Source organism: Danio aesculapii, chromosome 18, assembly GCF_903798145.1.
Source record: "Danio aesculapii chromosome 18, fDanAes4.1, whole genome shotgun sequence".
In the NCBI taxonomy this organism is placed as follows: Eukaryota; Metazoa; Chordata; class Actinopteri; order Cypriniformes; family Danionidae; genus Danio; species Danio aesculapii.
In genome coordinates, this window is record NC_079452.1 from 34,269,072 (window position 1) to 34,291,240 (window position 22,169).

The window sequence follows — 22,169 nt, forward strand, 5'->3', positions numbered from 1 at the left end:
GAAATGTATGAAGCAGCACAAGTGATTTTAACATTTATATCATAATAAAAAAGACATTCTCATATTTTCAAAGGATCATATGACACTGAAAATATAGTCTTAGCATAGCAAGAATACATTACATACTATTTTTATAATTTTAAAATTCAAATACATTAAAATAATTTGTGAAATAATATTTCACAAACAGTTTTTAATGTAATATTACTATAAAATGCATCCTTGGTAAGTGTATTGATATTTAAATATGTTAAAAAGGTTGTATGTTTACATTAAAAATATTTGATTAAATTTTTAAAACAATCTGATTGAATCTGTCACATGACTGCTGTTTAACTGCATTATTCCCACTGAATATTCTCATTAATATTCTCCCCATAATTCTTTTTCAAATAATATATATATATATATATATATATATATATATATATATATATATATATATATATATATATATATATATATATATATATATATATATATATATAAATATATATATTTTATTGTCACAATATTGTCACAGAAAAAAAAAGCTTTTAAATCTGGCGTTAGAAGTCAAAATATGACTTATATCTGTAGCATTTCCATATCAAAGATCAAAATCATGTTGTTAGCTTAGCAATGTGCTAACATGACTGCAGAATTAACTGCATTATTCACTCTTAATTCATTTTCTCATTCATTTTTTTCATCATGATACTTTTTCCAAATAATATAATTAAAAAACTTCACTGTCACAGAAAAAAGCATTTAAATCTGGCTTTAGAAGTCAAAACGTGATTATTTCTGTAGCATTTCCATATCAAAGGTAGCCAGTACCATGTGGTTAGCTTAGCAATGCGCTAACATCAAACTCTATCAAAATCGGTTGTGATTTGGGTCTCTTGAGCGAGTCTCGCTGTTTCATGTGGCATATAATAGGTATGATTTAGCACATTTCAGATGAGTGTTTCAGACAGTAGAAAAATTACGCCAGCTCTAAAAGGCGGTGTGGTGATAAACAGCCTCTGCTGTGTCTCCAGTGTCAGATTTGTGTTGATTAGCGCTGCAACAGAAACGCCGAACACCCACTACCCACCAACCCTCGCTATAATTCAAAGCGTTCCTTATTTACATTAGACACAACACTACGAGTCTGAATTTCCAATTAATCCATGTAAATATGATGCCTTCTCCGTTCATTTAAAAGCGACAATTACAAAGCGCTACGTCTCGCGGTCTCTTAAAATCTGCCAATCATCTCTTTGCAATAAATACACAATATGAGGTTTAAAGTAATATTGCTGGGGAAATTCAATAAGGCTTGTTGGAGTCCCAAAACACAGTAGATTCCAGCCAGTCCTGCAGCTCTGGTCTAATCTGAATATATATTAAACATCTGAACAGCAAGACTAAAAAGCAGCAAGGCTCTTCTAGTGGATGTAACAGATTACAACAGAAAACAAGCAGAGAAATTGGAGTGATTTACAAGTCTCGATGAGCATAAATAAAAGGGCTTGTGATATCCCATAAAACACATTGGCATGTATTATAGGAATAAGATATTAAACGTACATTCGTTAGATATTCACTACAGTATAGCCATATACAATACACAACAACTGAATTTATGATAAACAAAGGCTTGTATTCACATAATCTATGTCAGTGGTTCCCAAAGTGGGGGTCGGGACCCCCCGGAAGGTCACGGGACAACGAGGGGTGCTCGCTTGCCCTCCTTTCAAGCTCTTGTACCTTTATTTCTGACAGTGTATAATGGATTATCAAAGTATCCAAACTAATCAAGTCATTATTTTTATTATTATTATTATTATTATTATTATTATTATTATTATTATTATTATTATTATTATTATTATTATTATTATTATTATTATTATTATTATTATTGGCCTTGGTCGCACTAAGGTAACAGACCAGTCAATTACATCTTTGAACGGTGTACAAATAGAAAGAGATAGCTTCTACAAATATCTAGGTATTTGGATTGATGAGAGATTAGCCTTTGATATACACAATAACAAGTTATTGAAAAAGCTTAGACCAAAATTAGGTTTCTTATACCGGTCAAAAATTGTTTTCCCTATAAGGCCCGTAAGAAATTAGTAGAGAGTACATTTCTGTCTATGATTGATTATGGGGATCATCTATACATGCATGCTGCCACAACTCTACTTAGAAAACTAGATTCTGTTTACCATGCAGCAATACGCTTCGTCACAGGCGCAGACTCAAAGACGCATCATTGTATTTTGTACGATTCCTTAGACTGGTTATCTTTATATCAAAGGAGAAAATTACATTTGTACTTATTTATTTTAAAGGCTTTCCTAGGTAGATTACCATCCTCTTTCTAATTTGTTAACATTTCACATAAATAACCAACACACTAGATCTGGTTCCTGTATTCGTTTAACAGTCCCAAGGGTATTGTCAGAACTTGGCAAACGTGCTTTTTCATTTTATGCTCCTAGGGCTTGGAATGACCTGCAAAATCAGCTCAATCTTGACACACTTCCGACTCTGAGTACTTTTAAACATCTTCTGTACAACGTCTTAAAGGACACTTGTGATTGTTTTTTATGATCTGAATGGTGATTTTTGTAATTTTGTGGTATTGTTTTTGTGTTTTTATGTGAAACTTTATGTGCTGCCTGCCAACTTGACCAGGTCTCACTGGAAGAAGAGACAGTACTGTCTCAATGTGATCTGGCTAAATAAAGGAAATAATTAAAAAGTAATTATTGATAATTCAATTAAATTCAATTCAAGTCTATTTGTATAGCACTTTCCGCAATAGCAAAATCAGCTTTACAAAAGATACAAATTATTGCATTACAATCAAATTCGGTTGAGAAAGTTAAGATTAATAGTTACCATTACTTTATTAGTTACTAATAACTTAACTAGAAACTAATAACTTTTAACAGTTAAAGGAATTATATATAAACATCGTTGATCTGCAGTTATATAGACAAATTACCGGTTTGTAAACATTCAGGATGCGTGCGCAGCGAGGTTGCAGAAAAAAAACGGGAGCGCTAGCATTTACAACGAAGGAATGACATCCGATGCGGTACAGAGTTTGTTGTTGTCTTAGAAATAAGTTATATTGATTACATATTATATATATTATTTACATAATGTTTTCAGCGTATTATAACAGTTTGTCACCCAGTGATAAGCACAGTTATTCTGCAAAATTAACGTTAAAGTGAGCGGCGTTCGTCTGACAGGTCCATTTGCGATGGCACCTTCCCAATGGATATTGGATAAGACGAAATGACCAAGCATCCAGCCCGAAATATACATTAAAACAATCTCATTGAAACGCCAAGTGATTTTACTAAAGAGAGAAGTTAAAGGCCTACAAGTCTTTGGATGCCTACAATGTTGTTCTGTGTGGTCATGTGCAAGAAATAATGTTCCATGATTACCAAATTCAAAACTTTGTAGTGCTAAAAACCGAGGTTCTGCCTAGCCAAAGACAAGGAAAGAAGACAAAGCTATCCAAGGCCTGGGTAATCATCAACAAGCAAAACAACTGCATTCTGACAATGAACTGCACCTGCATGGCAGGGTATGTGAACGTACATGTTTACATTTCATTCTAAGCAATCAGTGTCCGCAGTTTAACTCACCTTATTTACCTGTTTTTGCTGAAATCATTGCTGCAATCAAAAATGAGTAATGTGCATGATTCAGCATAGCGTGAACTTACCTGATATGAAATGAGAACTGCAGAGTGAAGCATTTTTAATTAGGTCCTCACTCCATTCAGCTCCCTTTTAGCCAAAGGCATCTGCAGTTGGCATTAAAAGCAGTGTGGTGTACGGTAAAAGTTAAGTTGTCTATTTTTGGACTTTCAACTTTGGCATCCTCCCGCACAACACAACATGTTTGCTATTGCAACTGGTCTTTTTTTTGCAACCGGGGACCTGTGTGACGTAGGTTGGTAATTCCTCTATCCTCCTAGGGCTTGAGTGTCCACATACATGAACAGCACATTTTAGCTCTTAAGGGGCTATTTAAAATACTTTGTTTTATGTTTTGTTACAGACATACACTGTCATCCTGCAACTTTTTTTTTGCAGCATGAAATGTCCCAAACACTACTGTTCAAAATGGGATAAAAGTTTGCTTTTACTCTCTGATAGTCAAAGCAAGTAAAAAAAAAATCTATGTTAAATAGGCATTAAAAAATTCAGGAAAATTTGTTTTATGTAAATTCGGACCACGAGTCCACATATATGGACATCATTTAACTATAAAAGTACATTGTATCAAAAGGTTATACTTAGGTTTTTATTCTAATTAGGTTCTAATAAGCCCAAATAGCAAAGAGAAATAAAAAATGCATGTTAAAAAACACCTTGGGCCTTAAGAGGTTATAGTTTAGTATATAGGTGATGTGTACATCTTTAATAAAGTGGATGACAGGAGGGAAACATTTGAGTTGTGTGTTTGTGTGTTGCTCACCTGAGGCGTCCGCGGCTGTGTGAGTGCATGAGGGGCATGTGTCGGCGTCCTGCATGTGCACTGGCCTCCTCAGTGACGCGCTGGAGGGACGGCGAGCGGGAGTGTGAGGACAGTGAGCTGCCCGTGCTCTGTAGACTGCCGTCAGCCGCCGGGTCGATCCCAGAGCGGGCCAGAGGGGGCAGGCTCCTCAGAGACGGCACAGGGGAGTGGGCGTGGCTAGCGTCTGCCACATTGTTCAGGTTGTTGTCGGAGGCGGAGCGAGGCAGCGAGCGTGATGATGTCAGAGTGTCGCCTCCAGTCACGCGCCGGCGATTTGTGTAGGAAGGCGTTTCCCTGAAAGGCACTGGAAAACAGGAAAAGCAGGTGTCAGCGAAAGGGCACATCCAACAAGAGGGGGGCCGTACGTGACAAACTGTCAGGTATAATTAGCATAATTTGTAAATGAAGGGTACAGAAACCTCATCAGGCATTCAAAGAGGTAAACAAAACATGTACTAGAATTACAAAGCGCCTCATCTATTATTTATGACTCAAACACACTTCCTCCTGACCGCTAACACAGGGGTCGTTTGATTGAGAGGGGGGGAGTGGGTGAATATTACACAGCAAAATCTCTTGTTTACCAATAACAAGGCAATTTTTTGGTATTTCTGTGTAGAATTTTGGGGAATGATTTTGAAAGTCCAGTACACTTAAAAAAATTAGTTTGCTGTTTGTCCAAACTACTTATATAAAATAAGCTGAAACAAGACAATTCTTGAGTTTTTTGGGGGCCAACTTTTTATGTTTAATCTACTTACATTTAAAAGAAATAATAAGTTCACTTAATTCCTTCATGTTGTCCCAACACAAATCGATTAGAATAAAAGAAAACTTTGTAGCTTTTAAGGTTTACAATGCAATCCAATTAGAAGTATCTCATATTAGAAGCTCTCATATTATATATCCGTCACACTTTTTATGTACAATTCACTCTATTAGCAAACCAAGACTTTTAGCTCAATAAACTGCTAATTAATAATTTATTAATAGTTACTAAAGGATGTAAAACAAAATGATAAAAAATGCTGGGTTCCACACAACTGATTTCTGTTAGGAAAACATGAAGAAATTAAGTTAACTTAATAGTTTTTACAAATTAAAATGGATTGAACATAAAACAATTTAGTTGTCCAAAAAACTTAAGAATTGTGTTGTTTGCATCTCACAAAATACATCTTCTCTCCATTAAACAATACAATAGACTTGAATGCAAGGCATGGTCATGGCTAAAAGACTAATGCTGAACAATTGTAAACCATCTTTACCCCCTTCATTCCAGAACTGGATTTCTGACATGATATCTGTTATTCAGATGGAGAGAGATAAAGAAAATATTTGACTACCTGGGGTCAATTTCTTGATTTATTTGACAAATCTATATCTCAAGAGCAACCCAGTGACCCCTCTGAGGGTTAGGTTATATAGCCTCTCTTTTCTTTTTAGCTTTCCTTTATTGTCTTTTGTATGTCTACAGTACGAGCCAGTGTTTGTTCTTGTTCTGTGTGTGTATATATACAGTTGAAGTCAGAATTATTAGCCCCCTTGTTTTTTTTACACAATTTATGTTAAACGGAGAGAAGATTTCTTCAACACATTTCTAAACATAATAGTTTTAATAACTCATTTTTAATAACTGATTTATTTTATCTTTGCCATGATGACAGTAAATAATATTTGACTAGATATTTTTCAAGACACTTCTATACAGCTTAAAGTGACATTTAAAGGCTCAACCAGGTTAATGAGGTTAATTAGGCAGGTTAGGGTTATTAAGTTATTGTATAACGATACTTACATACTAACATACTGTGAACATTTCCTTGCTCTGTTAAACATCATTTGGAAAATATTAAAAAAAAAAAAAAAAAATTCAAAGGGGGGCTAATAATTCTGACTTCAACTGTATATGTATAAACCTTTTTCATTTTAAATAAGTAGCCTGAACAAGCAGCGTCATTGTTTGTGTACTTTATAAGTGCTAATAAGCAGTTAATAGGCAGGTAATAAGCTTGTAGTAAATAATGTGAATTGTTATTTATAATAAAGTACTACCATATATCTACTAAAAGACAGAAAATGTTACTTTACAAACTGTTTTGTACATACATCATATTAACATCTGCATAGCGTTCAATAATATTACAGAATAAACTGAACAAATGTACAGTTGAAGTCAGATGACAGTAAATAATATTTTACAGCATAATTTCATGATACTATTATTCAGCTTAAAGTGACATTTAAAGGCTTAACTAGGTTAATTAGGTTAATTAAGCGGGTTAGGGTTATCAGGCAAGTTATTGTATAACGATAGTTTGTTCTGTAGACTATTAAAAAAAAAATTAGCTAAAGTGGCAAATATTATTGACCCTAAAAATTTTTTAATTTGTTAAAAAAATTAACGTTTATTCTACACTGTAAAAAATAAACATTATTTTACAGGTAATTGTCTGTATTTTTTTAAAACAGATTTTTCAGTTTTTTCATTATATAGTGAAATCGCTGTTGTTTTACAGATGAAAAATTCCAACACTGAATTTACAGTTATTGCTAGTATTTTGGTATTATGTTTTTTTTCTGTTTTTTAAAGGAAATATTCTGAATTTTCAGAGTAACACGTAATTTTACGTTAATATATACAGATTATTCCTGTAAAAATAGGGAAACAAAAATTCAGTTAAATAGTTTTAGTGAAGATAGTAAACAAACGAAGATTAACGTGAGGTTAATAATGTCAAATAATAGCCTACTGTTTGTAGGCTGCATATAATGCATGCACTGTAAACTATAAAATGTTTATTTTACTACTCTAACAATGTTGCTATGCTACTTGTTACGATCACCAGTGATCTAGCGGCTGCAGATCAATGGAAAACTACACACATGCTACTTTAACGAACTACAACTCACTGAATTCTAACTGATTACACACACAGTCAGAAGATGTTATGAACTGATTTATACGGCTTTAAACTCAGCACACACAGACACATTGTTGCTGAGTCTTAAACTGTTTAGTGAGCATTATGACGCATTTCCCCTTGCCTTGCCGCATTTGACCCCTTACTTTGTTATGTTGTATAATTAAAATAAAACATTTATATGTATATATATATATATATATATATATATATATATATATATATATATATATATATATATATATATATATATACACACACACACACACACATATATATATATATATATATATATATATATATATATATATATATATATATATATATATATATATACACACACATATATATATATATATATATATATATATATATATATATATATATATATATATATATATATATATATATATATATATATATATATATATATATATATATACAGCAATACAGCAATAATTTGTAAAATGACAATCTGACATAATCTGTATATTGTAATAATAATTAGTAAAATGGCAGTAATTCCCAGTTTTTGTTCTATTTTTTAATGTAATGTAATGAGTTTAATTGTAATAAACTGTAATATAATGAATTTTGGCTGTAAAGTGTGTTCTGTATTTTTACAGTTTTTGCTTGTAATTTAAAATGGTTATTTTCTGTAATTTAACAGAATATCTCTGGAAGCCCTGCTGCCAGTCTTCTGAATGTTTTTTACAGATTTTTTTTTACAATGCAGCCAAAATAAAACAAATAAGACTTTCTTTGGAAGAAAAAATATTATCGGAAATACTGTGAAAAACTCCATGCTCTGTAACATTATTTGGGAAATATTAAAAAAATTAAATAAATCTTATAATTTTGACCTTAACGGTATATTTACACACATTTACAGGACTAAATGAGCAGACTCGATGATGAGAGTGCAGATTTCTACCAAACAACCAAGACGTTAGATCTTTCCTTTGCACTGAGGGAAGCTAATTGTACACTAGATGGCAATATCTCACCTTTCCTAGATGGAAATAAAACTGCAGCTTCGAGGTAGTTAAAAATGCACTGTGCGGTGTATGTCAGGGTCAAAAGAGTTCATATGGCTCAATGACAGCCATATTTAATGATAAAACAAGAGAGAGAGAAACAGAGACAAGCAGGATAAAAGAGTGCACAGCGCTGTCAGCCTGACATATGGTTTGCTGTCAGTCTCATAGCTGATTCTCTCTAAACTCTAATGTAAATTAAGTATTGATCAAACCGCTGTACTGAACATCCACCTGTCACCTGATCAGATCTGAACAGCTCTCTGCCAATCAGAGGAGGGCATGAGAACAAAAACATGCCATTCAATACAAGCTATAACAGTGGTTCTCAACATGTTTTTGCTTGTGAAAAGCAGTGTTGTGTTTCATAATTCAGGAGACGCCATTTGTGCCGGAAAAAAACAGCAAAAGGATTTTGTCTGACAGCCGATTCATATATTCAATTCAATTCAATTTGATTTGTATAGCGCTTTTACAATGTAGATTGTGTCAAAGCAGCTTCACATAAAAGATCATAGTAAATTGAAACAGTGTAGTTAATTTTCCAAAGTTTTTTCGATTGTCGATATATTCGATATATATGACAGTACATAATATTTTGCTACATATTTCCAAGATACTAGTATTCAGCTTAAACTGCAATTTATAGGTTAATTAGATTAGCTAGGCAAGTTAGGGTAATTAGGCAAATCATTGTATAACAGTGGTTTGTTTGTTAGACAATCAAAAAAAATATTGCTTAAGGGGGCTAATAATATTAAATGTTTGACTTTTTTTAAAACTGCTTTTATTCTAGCCAAAATAAAACAAATAAGCCTTTATCCAGAAAAATAAACATTATAGGAAATACTGTGAAAAAAAAATCCTTGCTCTGTTAAACATCATTTGGGAAATATTAAAAAAAAAAAATTAAATAAAAAAAAAATAATCATAGGAGGACTAATCATTTTGACATCAACTGCACATATATATACACTCACCGGCCACTTTATAAGGTACACCTTACTAGTACTGGGTTGGACCCCCTTTTGCCTTAAGAACTGCCTTAATTCTTCATAGCATGTATTCAATAAGGTACTGGAAATATTCCTCAGAGATTTTAGTCCACATTGAAATGATAGCATCAAGCAGTTGCTACAGATTTGTCGGCTGCACATCCATGAAGCGAATCTCCCGTTCCATCACATCCCAAAGGTGCTCTATTGGATTGAGATCTGGTGACTTTGGAGGCCATTTGAGTACAGTGAACTCATTGTCATGTTCAAGAAACCAGTCTGAGAGTGCTTTCACACCTAGACTTTTGTTTTGGAAGCTGGCGCGTTTCCCTAGTTAGTGCAGTTCATTTGGCATATGTGAATTCAGCAATTGCGATTTGATCCGCGGCAAAACAATTGGTCCGAGACCGCCACAATGAGGTGGACTCAGCTTGATTGAAACGAACTCTGGAGCGGATCGATTGTAGTGAGAAAGCGATACGATCCGAGCCCGACTATATCACAGTGTATTATGGATGTGTAATAGGCATATATACGGCTATATGAAGAGAGAATTATGGGTAGGGTGGGATATCATCATTCCTACTGGTAAATGTGCATTTCATGTCAAATACGCAAGTGAAAGCATGCTGAACTATTAACGCGAGCTGTTTATTCGTTAGGAAAATTGACCGAACAGTCTTGGTTTATCTGTTATTTCTCTCTATAATGTAAAGCCTATAATGCATAACTGCTATGCAACTATAAGAAAGTCTTACGTCTGATTTATATTTGGTGACGATGTCTGTGGGTGTCACCATTCAAAATGAAAGTGCAGCTTTTTGATAATAATGTCTAATCGCTCATCGTCATAAATTAAATTAAGGAATCATGACAGCTGAACGGGACTCTGCAAAATAAACCGTGAAACTCTGACCAATGTGAGGAGAGTTTACTCGCACGTGACTTGTTTTAGCTCTTTTGGTACGTTTAGAAACTTTGCGATGTGAAAGCAAACCACACCAAGAACAAAGAGCAACATTGTAATCCTGTTTTAATCCCTGTTTCGGAACAAGAGAATCGATCCACAGGTGTGAAAGCATCTGAGATGATTCGCGCTTTATGACATGGCACGTTAAGCTTCTGGAAATAACAATCAGAAGATGGGTACACTGTGGTCAAAAAGGAATGGACATGGTCAGCAACAATACTCAGGTAGGCTGTTTCTGAAATACTCAGAACAGCACGTCTGGCACCAACAACCATGTTGCGTTCAAATTTACTTAAATCACCTTTTTTCCTCATTCTGATGATCGGATTGAACTATAACAGATTGTCTTGACCATGTCTACATGCCTAAATTCACTGAGTTGCTGCCATGTGATTGGCTGATTAGAAATTTGTATTAACGAGCAGTTTGACAGATGTACCTAATAAAGTGGCAGGTGAGTGTATATATACTGTACATATATATATTTTTTTTCTGTGCAAACAAATAATGACTGTAATACTTTGTAATATGTACATCCTTATTTATATGAGACACCCACTAAAGTCCCATTCAGTGTAACAACAGTTTACACGCTAACATTTTTTGTCAGGCATTTTTAAAACAAGAATCATTTGATGAAAATTAAAATAAGCATAACAGCCTCAAGATACTAATTATTTGTTATTTGAAATCCTAAAAGAACACTCCGCCTTTTTTGAAACAACAGATCCTATCAATGTCGTAACTTAGAATGCCCTTAAATAATGTAGTTGACAGCAGGCATCAAGTGTTTATTAATTGCAGCTGTCAAATGTAGGTCAATATGTTCTTTACAGAAGCTTGTTTAGACAGACGTGCTTTGAACGAAATGTTAACGGTCAAATCTGATAAAAGTTATAATGCTAAGCTAAGCTAAATGTGACCCCACAAGAACAAGAAATTGGCTGAATGGATTAAAAGAAATTATTTATGTCAACTGTTTAACTCTAGGAGTCTAGAAAACAAGCCTTAAAAAATCTTTCATAACTTTGTAGATCAGTGTTTCTCAACCACATTCCTTGAGGACCATCAGCTCTGCACATTTACCATGTCTCAAAACACACCTGATTCTGATCATCAGCTCATTAGAGAAGGAGACACAATGGAGACATCCAAAACATGCAATGTTGGTGGTCCTCCAGGAATGTGGTTGAGAAACACTGATGTAGATAACCTATTTGTCAACTTTTGATGTGTATTATTTATTTAATAAGCCAGAATAAGTATTCCATTTCTTTTTTTAAATATCTGTTATAGTATTAAAATTATTATCATTATATCACACACATCGCTGTTTGTTTTCCAGAAAAAGTGATTTGAAACAAAAGCAAACATTTTAATTGTTCTTTATTTTTACATAATTTCTTAAACAGCATATTCTTTAGAAATCAGCATAAATTTACAGTTATATTTATTATTATATGTTTTTCTATTTAAAGAGATAGTTCACTATAAACTAAACATTCTGTCATCATTTACTCACTCTTCTCTTATTCAGTACCTGTTTGAGTTTCTTCCTTCTGTTGAACACAAAAGAAAATATTAAGAAAAATGCCAGCCGCTGGCACCCATTGACTTTCATTGTAATTTATTTCCTACAACGGAAGTCAATGCGTCCCAGCAACCAACATTCTTCAAAATATCTTCTTTTGAGCTCAAGAGGAGATATTTTGAAAAATGCTGGCCGCTGGCACCCATTGACTTCCATAGAGATTTATTACCTACAATGGAAGCGAATGGGTCCCAGCAACCAACATTCTTCAAAATATCTTCTTTTGTGCTCAACAGGGGATATTTTGAAAAATGCTTGTCGCTGAGACCCATTGACATCCATAGTAATGTATTTCCTTCAATGGAAGTCAATGGGTCCCAGCAATCAAGATTCTTCAATATATCTTCTTTTGTGTTGAACAGAAGATATTTTGCAAAATGCTGGTTGCTTGCACCCACTGACTTCCATAGTTATTTATTTACTACAACGGAGGTCAATGGGTATCAGCAACCAACATTCTTCAAAATATCTGCTTTTGTGTTCAACTGAAAATATTTTGAAAAATGCTGGCCGTTTCACTGACCCATTCACTTTCACAGTAACGTATTTTCTTCAATGGAAGTCAATGGGTCCCCTGCAACCAACATTCTGCAAAATACCTTCTTTTGAGCTCCACAGGAGATATTTTGAAAAATGCTGGCCGCTGGCACCCATTGACTTCCATAGTCATTTAATTAGTACAATGGAAGTCAATGGTACCAGCAACCAACATTCTTAAAAATATCTTCTTTTGGACTCAACAGGAGATATTTTGAAAAATGCTGGCCGTTGGCACCCATTGACTTCCACTGTAATGTATTTCCTACAATCGAAGTCAATGGGTCCCAGCAACCAACATTCTTCAAAATATCTTTTTTTGTGTTCAACAGAAGAAAGAAAGAAACAAAAGTGTAAAACCATACGAGGGAGAATAAATGAAACGGCGGTTTTCATTTTTTTGGGCGAATTATCCCTTTGAGAAAAGTGTCTGGGAATTTATTCCAACGGACTTTACTTCTCTTATGATTAATTTAATTAAACTAACATCCCAAACTTACTAAAATTACCATATATTTCAGCTGTTCATATATTTAAAATTACCCCACTTCTCTAATAGTTCAATCCTGAGAAGAAATCTAAGTCAGGCTTCTTAAAATGGGCTGTTTGTTTGAGCAGAGTAAATACTGCGCTCTGTAGTCAAGCTGTCTGCTTGTTTAAATCCTCTACCCTTCTGCCCATTCATTCAGAGTGAAAAGGCCAACTGTCCAACCCACTCAGGACACACTCGCTCACTCTCTCTTTTCCTCTCTCACGGTGACTGATGGGAAGGAAATGAGAGGAGAAGGAGAGAAAGAATGGAGACATTGAAAGAAGCCTCAGCACTAGTGACATAACACCAGCTCCCATCCCATAAACAGTGTGTGTTCAAATATGGTTCAGCAGGAGTGTGTTTATCTTGTATTCCTTACATTGAAATACAAATTGGAAAACAAAAAGTCAGTAAATTCCCACAACACATGTAAATAGCATGGACCACAATGGAAATGTTTTGAGGGGATGAACTAAAAAAGTGACCATCCCGGCTGAGATTTGCTTATTGTGCAGTGACTATTGCTTTTTTTGTTTATTTTAACACCCTGATTACACAATTCCTTTGTCTTTGTCATTTGCAATGCATCCTTAATTGTTTTGACAAGTTCAAAATATGAACATTTATTAAATATTATTTAGGCCCTTTAAGTTAAGGCTTATGATGGAAAGGATTACATAGAAATAAAACAAGCTAACTTTGTAACTTTCTATTTTTTTCTTCAGACCAAATGTGAACGTGATGTGAGGATTTGTGGTACATTTTCTACTTGTGTTTGCACTGTGAGGATTTGCAACACATGGGCAAAGTCACACAATACATCGATACCAGTGCATTTTGACTTTGTAAGACATTGTTGCTCGCCATGAGGAAAATGGCATAAATCTCACAGAATAAAGTACAAGTGTGTGTGTGAGTGTGTGTGTGTGTGTGTGTGTGTGTGTGTTTATATAAATTTTTTGAGTAAACTACCCCTTTAAATACACTGTAAATATGTAAAATTTACAGTATTACTGGCCATTTTTACAGTTTTACTGACAATTTTTACAGTATTACTGGACATTCTTACAGTATTACTAGCCATTTTTACAGTATCAATGGCAATTTTTACAGTATTATTGGCCATTCTTACAGTGCTACTGGCCATTTTTACAGTATTACTGGCAATTTTTACAGCATTACTGGCTATTTTAAAGTATTACTGGCCATTTTTACAGTATTACTGGTTATTTTAAAATATTACTGGCCATTTTTACAGTATTACTGGCTATTTTAAAATATTACTGGCCATTTTTACAGTATTACTGGCTATTTTAAAGTATTACTGGCAATTTTAAAATATGACTGGCCATTTTTACAGCATTACTGGCTATTTTAAAGTATTACTGGCCATTTTTACAGTATTACTGGCTATTTTAAAGTATTACTGGCCATTTTTACAGCATTACTGGCTTTTCTTACAATGTTACAGGCCATTTTTACAGTATTACTGGCTATTTTAAAGTATTACTGGCCATTTTTACAGCATTACTGGCTATTTTAAAGTATTACTGGCCATTTTTACAGTATCACTGGCTATTTTAAAGTATTACTGGCCATTTTTACAGTATTACTGGCTTTTCTTACAACGTTACTGGCCATTTTTACAGTATTACTGGCTTTTCTTACAATGTTACTGGCCATTTTTACAGTATTACTGGCAGGTTTTACAGCATTACTGGCAATTTTTAAGTATCAATGGACATTTTTACAGTATTACTGGCAATTTTTACACTATTACTGGCCATTTGTACACCATACTGGCAAGTTTTACAATTTTACTGCCGGTTTTTATAGTATTACTGTCTATTTTTACTGATTTAATGGCAAGTTTTACAGTGTTACTGGCCATTTTTACAGTTTTACTGGCCATTTTTACAGTATTACTGGCAATTTTTACAGCATTACTGGCTATTTTAAAGTATTACTGGCCATTTTTACAGTATTACTGGTTATTTTAAAATATTACTGGCCATTTTTACAGTATTACTGGCTATTTTAAAGTATTACTGGCCATTTTTACAGTATTACTGGCTATTTTAAAGTATTACTGGCAATTTTAAAATATGACTGGCCATTTTTACAGCATTACTGGCTATTTTAAAGTATTACTGGCCATTTTTACAGCATTACTGGCTATTTTAAAGTATTACTGGCCATTTTTACAGTATTACTGGCTATTTTAAAGTATTACTGGCCATTTTTACAGCATTACTGGCTATTTTAAAGTATTACTGGCCATTTTTACAGTATTACTGGCTATTTTAAAGTATTACTGGCCATTTTTACAGTATTACTGGCTTTTCTTACAATGTTACTGGCCATTTTTACAGTATTACTGGCTATTTTAAAGTATTACTGGCCATTTTTACAGCATTACTGGCTATTTTAAAGTATTACTGGCCATTTTTACAGTATTACTGGCCATTTTTACAGTATTACTGGCTTTTCTTACAATGTTACTGGCCATTTTTACAGTATTACTGGCAGGTTTTACAGCATTACTGGCAATTTTTAAGTATCAATGGACATTTTTACAGTATTACTGGCAATTTTTACACCATTACTGGCCATTTGTACACCATACTGGCAAGTTTTACAATTTTACTGCCGGTTTTTATAGTATTACTGTCTATTTTTACTGATTTAATGGAAAGTTTTACAGTGTTACTGGCCATTTTTACAGTTTTACTGGCCATTTTAACAGTATTACTGGCAATTTTTACAGAATTACTGGCAATTTTTACTGTTTTACTGGCCATTTTTACAGTATCACTGCCCATTTTTACAGTATTACTGGCCATTTTTACTGTTTTACGGTCCATTTTTACAGTATTACTGGTAATTTTTAAGTATTATTGAACATTTTTACAGTATTACTTGTCATTCTTACAGTATTACTGGTAATTTGCACAGTACTACTGCCCTTTTTCACAGTATCAATGGCCATTTGTACACCTTTACTGACAAGTTTACAGTATTAGTGGCCCTTTTTACAGTATTACTGTACATTTTAAGTATCACTGGCCATTTTTACAGTATTAATGGCAATTTTTACAGTATTACTGCCCATTTTTACAGTATCAATGGCCATTTGTACGTACATCATTACTGACAAGTTTACAGTGTCAATGGCCATTTGTACATACATCATTATTGAGAAGTTTACAGTGTCAATGGCCATTTTTAGGCAAGGCAAGGCAAGGCAAGTTTATTTATATAGCACATTTCATACACAGTGGCAATTCAAAGTGCTTTACATAATCAGGAATAAAAGAAACAAGTATAAGAAAAATAAAAACAAATGGTAAAAAAATAAATAAATAAATAAATAAGCATAAAAGCAGATAAAACGTGTTATAAAAGAATGAAAAAGAAGAGAAAAACATAATAGTGCAATCTGTCGGACGTAGCACAGTGCTCATTCAGTAAAGGCACAGCTAAACAGATGTGTTTTCAGTCTTGATTTGAATGTGCCTAATGTTAGAGCACATCTGATCATTTCTGGAAGTTCATTCCAGCAGCGAGGGGCATAGCAGCTGAAAGCCGATTCACCCTGCTTTGACTGAACTCTTGGAATTTCTAGTTTATTTGATCCTAAAGATCTAAGTGATCTGTTGGGTTTGTATTCAGTGAGCATATCTGTAATGTATTGAGGTCCTAGGCCATTTAGTGATTTATAGACCAGTAATAATACTTTAAAATCTATTCTGAATGTAACTGGGAGCCAGTTTAATGACCTGAGGACAGGTGTGATGTGCTCTGATTTCCTGGTTCTGGTCAGAATTCTGGCCGCAGCGTTCTGGATGAGCTGTAACTGTCTGACTGTCTTTTTGGGAAGTCCAGTGAGGAGGCCGTTACAGTAAACCATTCTGCTGCTGATAAAAGCATGAGTCTCTAAGTCTTCACTGGAAACAAAGCATCTGATCCTTGCATTGTTTTTGAGATGATAGTATGCTGATTTACTAACTGCTCTGACATGACTATTGAAACTCAGATCTGACTCCAGAATCACACCAAGATTCTTGACCTTATTTTTTGTTGTTTAACCCTTAGAGCCAAGGTACGCATTCACCTTGAGAACCTCATCTCTGTTCCCAAACGCAATTCAATTGTTAATTTCATCAATGCATTGGCAGAGGGTGTCAATGGGGCTGTAGTCATTAGGCAGTAAGACTAGGTAGATATGAGTGTCGTCAGCATAGCTGTGGTAGGAGATTTGGTTCTTTCTCATTATTTGGCTCAGAGGGAGCATATAAAGGTCGAACAGGAGAGGTGCCAGAATCGAGCTATGTGGGACTCCACATGTCATGGGTGTCCACCTCGACCTATGGTCACCTATACTGATATAGTAACCTCTTCCTTCAAGGTAAGATCTGAATCATTTGAGGACCGTCCCAGACAGCCCAACCAAGTTTACAGTATTACTGGCAAGTTTTATAGCATTACTGGCAATTTTTACGGTATTAATGGCCATTTTTACAGTATTACTGGCAATTTTCAAAGTATTACTGATAATTTTTACAGTATTACTAGCCAGTACTGTAAATTTTACAACAATTTTTACAGTATATTTTGTGTTCAACCGAAGAAAGAAACTCAAAGTTTTAAAACCACATTAGGAGGAATAAATGATGAGGTAAAATTCCTTTTTGGGTGAACATATGCCTTTAAGAAATGTTTCCAATCTTCAAATGAATCTCATTAATCACACAGAATGAAGTTATTATGAAAATGTAAAGTGCATAATGTTTTCGGTGAAGGTCGAGTATAGGGGTAGGTGGATAGAATATACAGTTTGTACAGTATAAAACGCATTACAACTATGGGAAGTGCCCATAAAGATACCTGTACAAGTGTGTATGTGTGTGTTTGTGAGAGAGAGCGAATGTCCCATCCTTCATCGAGGTCACACATCGTTCTGATGAGATACCGGAGCCTGCAGCAAGACACCCATTGGCTCAAATCAAACTCCCAACACCTGCTGAGCCTCAGGGATTAACCCCGCGCTGTAGCCATGACGATGCTACTCCACATTAATGGGAACCATCCATTACAGCGGCCCGACAACCGGCTGCTATTCCCCGCCAGAACTAGCGTGCGGAATGAGCTAGCCTTGCCGTTGACGCTGGCGAATAGAGTAATGACTCTCATTCACCCGAACATCACACACACACTCTCAAACACACACTGACACACAAGGGAGCACTCTCATTTTCATGTTCGCCGGCCGTGGCGCTCTGCGGTGTTTATAGGGATTCATTAACAGGAGGGATTGTTTGCGCTTGCTCAGATTGGACAGCAGCTAATGATGGCGGCGCCATTCGAGACACTTACCAACATCTGATGCTTTGTGAGTCTTTATAATTTCTGCCAGGTCAAAGTTTCCAGCTATAATAGCCACCTATAGAGAAAGATCAAAAGAAAAATGGGTTATTTCCGGGCTAATCCTGACTTCCATGCTGAAAAAACAAAACAACACAAAAACAGCATATGTTGGTTAGGTAGGTTTTGACTGTTTTTTGCTGGTCATAAACTAATCCTGACCAGCTTAAACCAGCCAGAACCAGCAACCATTCTCTAATCAGCATATGCAGCTTTTTCTTTTCCTTTTTTTATTATTATTAAAAGAGATACAATGAAATAACTGTAAGAATATATTGCGAAAAATACAAAACTACAGCAAAACCAAAGAAAAACATGCAATGTGTTAATCAGCCCTATATTATATATGAGATGTAAAAGTCCAAATAAACAAATAATACTAACAACTGTAATCTCCAGAAAAAGCTTTATTATTGTTATTATTATAATTATTATTATTATTAATAATAATAATAATAATAATAATAATAATAATAATAATAATAATAATAATAACAATAAAAAAAATAATAATAGGGCGTCACGGTGGTGCAGTGGTTAGCACTGTCACCTCACAGCAAGAAGGTTGCTGGTTTGAGCCCCGGCTGGGTCAGTTGGCATTTCTGTGTGGATTTTGCATGTTCTCCCCGTGTTGGCGTGGGTTTCCTCTGGGTGCTCCGGTTTCCCCCACAAGTCCAAAAATATGTGGTATAGGTAAATTAGGTAAGCTAATTTGTCTGTAGAGTATGTGTGTGAATGAATGTGTATGGATGTTTCCCAGTAATGGGTTGCAGCTGGAAGGGTATCCGCTGCGTAAAACATAAGCTGGATAAGTTGGCGGTTCTTCCACTGTGGCGACCCCTGATGAATAAAGGGACTAAGCCGAAAAGAAAATGAATGAATGAATGAATGAATAATATTATTATTATTATTATTAATAATAATAATAATAATAATAATTAAAGCTGATGACAATAATAATCATAATAATAATCATAATAATTATAATAACAATAGATCTCATGACAATATGATAATAATAATAATAATAATAATAATAATAATAATAATAAATTTGATGATAATATGATATTAATAATAATTATAATAATAATAAATAAATAAACAAATAATAATAATAATAATATTAAGATTATTGTTGTTATTATTATTGGTATTATTATTACTTGTATAATAATAATAATAATAATAATAATAATAATAATAATAATAATAATAATAATAATAATAATAATAATAACAACAATAATAATAATTATGATTATTATTATAATGATAATTATTATTATTTATTATTATTATTATTAAATTCAAGTGTATAGTGACTAGACTCATGGTACAAAATCATACAAACCTAAACATCCCAAAAAAGTAGGAGCTAAAAACTCTGATTTTGTCTAATGTGATGCATGAATAATCTACATCTCTCTCTCTCTCTCTCTGGCTCTTTTATGAGTATGAGGGCTAATTAATTTTTCCTCACTAAAAGCTGAATCAAAGCAGCTGTCTAATGGTTTCCGTGTTGGTTTATGCAACCGACTTCCCCCCTCCCCGAAACAAATTAACTTTGATCTGCAGAAAATCTGTGTCAACATCAATTGTACTGTGAGTTCAAGCAGCGAGCATCATGGGAAAGATGCAAGACAAACAGCAATCCTAATATGCTGTTACAGAAGCATGTTCACATGAAGGATCATATTGTACTTGTTGGCCCATGGGGAACAGTTTAATGAGCAAAACCCAACAACCAATATCCTCTTTGTTACGATTTCATCATTAATTTATTTTTTAACTATCATTTAATATATATATATATATATATATATATATATATATATATATATATATATATATATATATATATATATATATATATATATATATATATATATTCACCGGCCATTTTATTAGGTACACCTGTCCAACTGATTGTTAAAGCAAATTTCAAATCAGCCAGTCAACGTGGCAGCAACTCATTTAGGCATGTAGACATGGTGAAGAAGATGTGAAGATTTATACAATAAAACAATTCAGACTATAGAGGATTGGAGAAACGTTGCCTGGTCTGATGAGTCTCGATTTCTGCTGCAACATTCGGATGGTAGGATCAGAATTTGGCATCAACAACATGAAAACATGGATCTGTCCTGCCTTGTATCAACGGTTCAGGCTGGTGGTGGTGGTGTAATGGTGTGGGGGATATTTTCTTGGCACACTTTGGGCTCATTAGTACCAATTGAGCATCGTGTCAACGCCACAGCCTACATGAGTATTGTTGCTGACCATGTCCATCCCTTTATGACCAAATTGTACAAATTTTCTGATGGCTACTTCCAGCAGGATAACACACAATGTCATAAAGCACGAATCCGATAAAGCACCTTTGGGATTTGGTGGGACGGGAGATTCACATTATGGATGTGCAGCCGACAAATCTGCAGCAACTGCGTGATGCTATCGTCTCAATATTGACCAAAATCTTTCCAGGAATATTTCCAGTACCTTGTTGAATCTATGCCACGAAGGATTAAGGAAGTTCTTAAGGCAAAAGGGGATCCAACATGGTACTACTAAGATGTACCTAATAACGTGGCTGGTGAGTGTATATAATTTATTATTACACTGGTAATGATTTTTATAAATTACACAGTATTTTACTGTAATATGAACTGTATTTTACTGTAGGACAGTAAAAATATACATACATTTCTGTAAATACATATTTATATACAGTAAGATAAACGGTGCTGTAAATCTAAATACAGAGTTTTTGCTGTAAATGGTTTACAGTAACTTAATGGCAAATTACTGTGTCTAGAGAAGTTAATCAGCATATTAGAATGATTTCAGCCTGGCCATTACAAGAATAAAGATATACAGTGGGGGAAAATAAGTATTGAACAAATCATGTTTTTTTTCTGGGAATAATATTTCTAAAGGAGCTGTTGACTTGGAATTGAACCAGATTTTGGTAAAAATCCAAACAATACAAACATAAAAATAAAACAAACAAAAAATCTGAAAGTTCTGTGTAATAACAATGAAATGACAAGGAGAAAGTACTGAACTACTGAAATGTATTGAATACTTTATATAAAAGGCTTTTTTGGTGACGGCACCAAAATTGTTCACGAGTGAGTTTTTCACAGATTTTAACAGATCAAATTCTTGATGGTTCTGTGGGTCTCGTCTATCAAATCTGAGCTTTATTTTGGATTTTATTTTGGATTCAAGTCAGGTGTTTGGCTGGGCCAGTCTACAGCTTGATTTTCTTTCTCTGAAAGCATTTGAGAGTTTCCCTGGCTGTGTTCTGGATCATTGTCTTGCTTCAAGTCAATGGTACTTTTAGAAATATGCTTTCAGGGAAAAATGTTGATTATTTTCCCTGCCATATATATATATATATATATATATATATATATATATATATATATATATATATATATATATATATATATATATATATATATATATATATAGCTGTATAGAAGTGTCTTAAAAATATCTCGTCAAATATTATTTACTGTCATCATGGCAAAGATAAAATAAATCAGTTATTAGAAATGAGTTATTAAAACTATTATGTTTAGAAATGTGTTGAATAATTCTTCTCTCTGTTAAACAGAAATTGGGGGAAGAAT

At 33.9% G+C, this 22,169-nt stretch overlaps 1 protein-coding gene across 1 annotated transcript in view; it reads right to left on the reverse strand.

The window, feature by feature from the left end:
- Positions 1-22,169, reverse strand: part of shank3a (SH3 and multiple ankyrin repeat domains 3a) — a 320,891-nt gene that overhangs the window by 169,747 nt on the left and 128,975 nt on the right. The window contains 3 exon segments of the mRNA XM_056478459.1: positions 2,488-2,499; positions 4,650-4,822; positions 18,481-18,547. Coding sequence (XP_056334434.1) covers positions 2,488-2,499; positions 4,650-4,822; positions 18,481-18,547 — 252 coding nt within the window.